Raw genomic sequence first — 2,500 nt, 5'->3', positions numbered from 1 at the left:
ATTGTGATTTAGGCCTATGCAGGGATTGCCAACATGCATATATTTTTTTATTATGATAATTTGATTATTTATTTTTCTTTTATTGCCTATGTAGTAGATTAAATATTATAAGTTGTTGTGTAATCACTGATATAAAATTTTATGCTTTGCTCCAATTTCTCTGAGCTGGCTAGGACACTAAAATTCTTAAATGGGGTGGAGCAAGCCACGTATGTAAATCCATCATGTATGTTTTCATGCCAGATATACACTAATAAAGTCCTGCTTTGTGGCTTTAGTACAGACATGAATGAAGCAGTGGGGTCCTAATTGCTATTTTTGGCTGAAATATCCACAAAAGTATCCATCCATCAGAGTGCAAAGTCTGTGCGATGGAACAGATATAGATATATTCAATAAAAAAATGACTCCCCCTCAACATACAGCTGTAGTGAGGATAGGCAAGTGGATTTTTTTGGTGTTGGTGTTACAGGTGTGTTTGTACTTTAAATGGCTAGTGTCTTGGTTGTAGATTATTATTTTACAGAAGGTTAATGTAGGAGACAGACAGATAGTTTGACAGACAGATAGGTATTTTATAGTACATGTTCAAGTCTTTGGACATTTTAACTCCACCACAGACCATGATGAAGGTCATTTTGCTTTATGTTGTTTTATTGTGTTTAAGATTTTTAGTAGTTTATTTTTTTTTTATTTCATCATTTTATATAATTTTTATTTTATCATTTTTGTTATTATATATTATTTGATTTTTTAGTATCATTTTCATCATCATTGTTTTATTACTTGATATTTGCTTTTCTTAATTGTACATGATCATTAATTTTTTTTTTTTTTGTATTAGTTATTACCATTTGTGTTTATAATTCCCCATATACACTGCAGGCTGTGGTGAAAGCAGCCCGACTGGCAGTGCAGTACCAGAGAAAGTTCCGCAGAGATGTGTTTGTCGATTTAGTGTGCTGGCGGAGGTGGGGCCACAATGAGCTCGACAATCCTCGCTTTACCAACCCTTCCATGTATCGCACCATCGATGCACGCAAGTGGGTTTTGTTTTTGTTCGTTTGTGTGTGGTTTTGTGTTGTTTCTCTTTTTTTATTTTTCGAAAGATGGTGTTCAGAAACATTCAGTTTAATTAAAATGATGAATAAATTTAAGGGGAACGTCCCAGGGTTTGGGGGGGTAGGGTCAGGGGGGTCAAAAATAAGTTATGCCCTGTTTCAGATTTATATACTACTGTAGAATTACCCATGTGAATATGAACTCCCACAAAGGAAAATAAGGTGGTCAAACGAGGGCCTAATCCCGGACAACTATTTCGCTGATCAGCGATTTTCATCTATATGTACTTGTGCCTTAGTGGCGCACCAATGTCAAGTTGTATTTTGACATTACCTATTGAAATGGATCACAGAAGGATAAAAGTATCGTGCGCGTGAGTGAATGAGTGTACGTGCAAGTGTATGAGTGTAACCTTGAGTGTATGAGTATGCGCGGGAGGGAATGAGTGTGCGAGCGAGTGAATAAGTGTGCGTGCGAGTGAATGAATGTGCGCGAGTGTATGAGTGTGCGCGCAAGTGTATGAGTGTGTGCCCGAGTGTTAGGGTGTGCATGCGAGTGTTAGGGTGTGTGCGCGAGTGTTAGGGTGTGCACCCGAGTGTTAGGGTATGCGCGTGAGTGCGCATGCGAGTGAATGAGTGCGTGCGCAAATGCATGAGTGCGCGTGCGAGTGTTAGAGTGTGTGTCTGAGTGTTTGAGTGTACGCGCAAGTGTTGGAGTCCGCGCCCGAGGGTATGAGTGTGCGCCTGAGTGTATGAGTGTGCCCGCATGTGCCAGTGTGCCGTGTCTGTCTTCCTTGGCGACAAGGAGTGGGTTGGTAGCCCATGATACTCTCCAGAGGGATATTTAAACTAAGTTGAGTATTTCTGCTCATCTCAGTTGAAAGGGGACCAGGAACCATTAGTAGTATCCATGTTTTAGTATTAGCTCTCTTCTTACTCTCCCTTCCTCCTGTTGTACACCCTGTTTGTTTATGGGTGATTATGTAAGAGCATGTTTATATTTACCTCCCCCCCCCCTTTATCTTCCCTACTTCCCATTTTTGGTCGGGGGGGAGGGGTAAAAAAGAAAATTGGACAACCGAGGTGGAGGGTAATATGAGGTATAGAGGACTCCTGACGGCAGAATAACGAGTTTAGAAGTGCGTGGAAGTGATCTTACAACGTTATTTTATGGTCACGTGGACCGCACAGTTACGGCGCAGGATGATTTCAATGCTATATTATATTGTATTTTGTGATGCTGTGCAATAACTATTGATCTGATCTGAATTAAATAATGAACAAGTGATAGAGCAATGGTTGGGCTTTTTCTTATGTAAAAAGTAGCCAGTAAGCGAGTGAAAAAATATGGAAAATTAATAGAAAATTATCAAAAACGTGTGAAGGGTGATTACTTATAAAGATATTTTTTCTTCATATTTCAGACTTCTCATGGCTTA

General features: G+C 39.5%; 1 protein-coding gene across 2 annotated transcripts in view; it reads left to right on the top strand.

The window, feature by feature from the left end:
* Window positions 1-2,500, top strand: part of LOC125044782 (probable 2-oxoglutarate dehydrogenase E1 component DHKTD1, mitochondrial) — a gene marked incomplete at its 5' end in the record, with an annotated part of 28,416 nt that overhangs the window by 11,976 nt on the left and 13,940 nt on the right. For both annotated transcript variants that reach the window (XM_047641730.1, XM_047641729.1), the window contains 1 exon segment: window positions 886-1,043. In XM_047641730.1, the coding sequence (XP_047497686.1) occupies window positions 886-1,043 (158 nt within the window).

The sequence above is a fragment of the Penaeus chinensis genome, chromosome 36, assembly GCF_019202785.1.
Source record: "Penaeus chinensis breed Huanghai No. 1 chromosome 36, ASM1920278v2, whole genome shotgun sequence".
In the NCBI taxonomy this organism is placed as follows: Eukaryota; Metazoa; Arthropoda; class Malacostraca; order Decapoda; family Penaeidae; genus Penaeus; species Penaeus chinensis.
The sequence above is the reverse complement of the archived record's forward strand: the minus strand, read 5'-3'. Positions and strand labels throughout refer to the sequence as shown.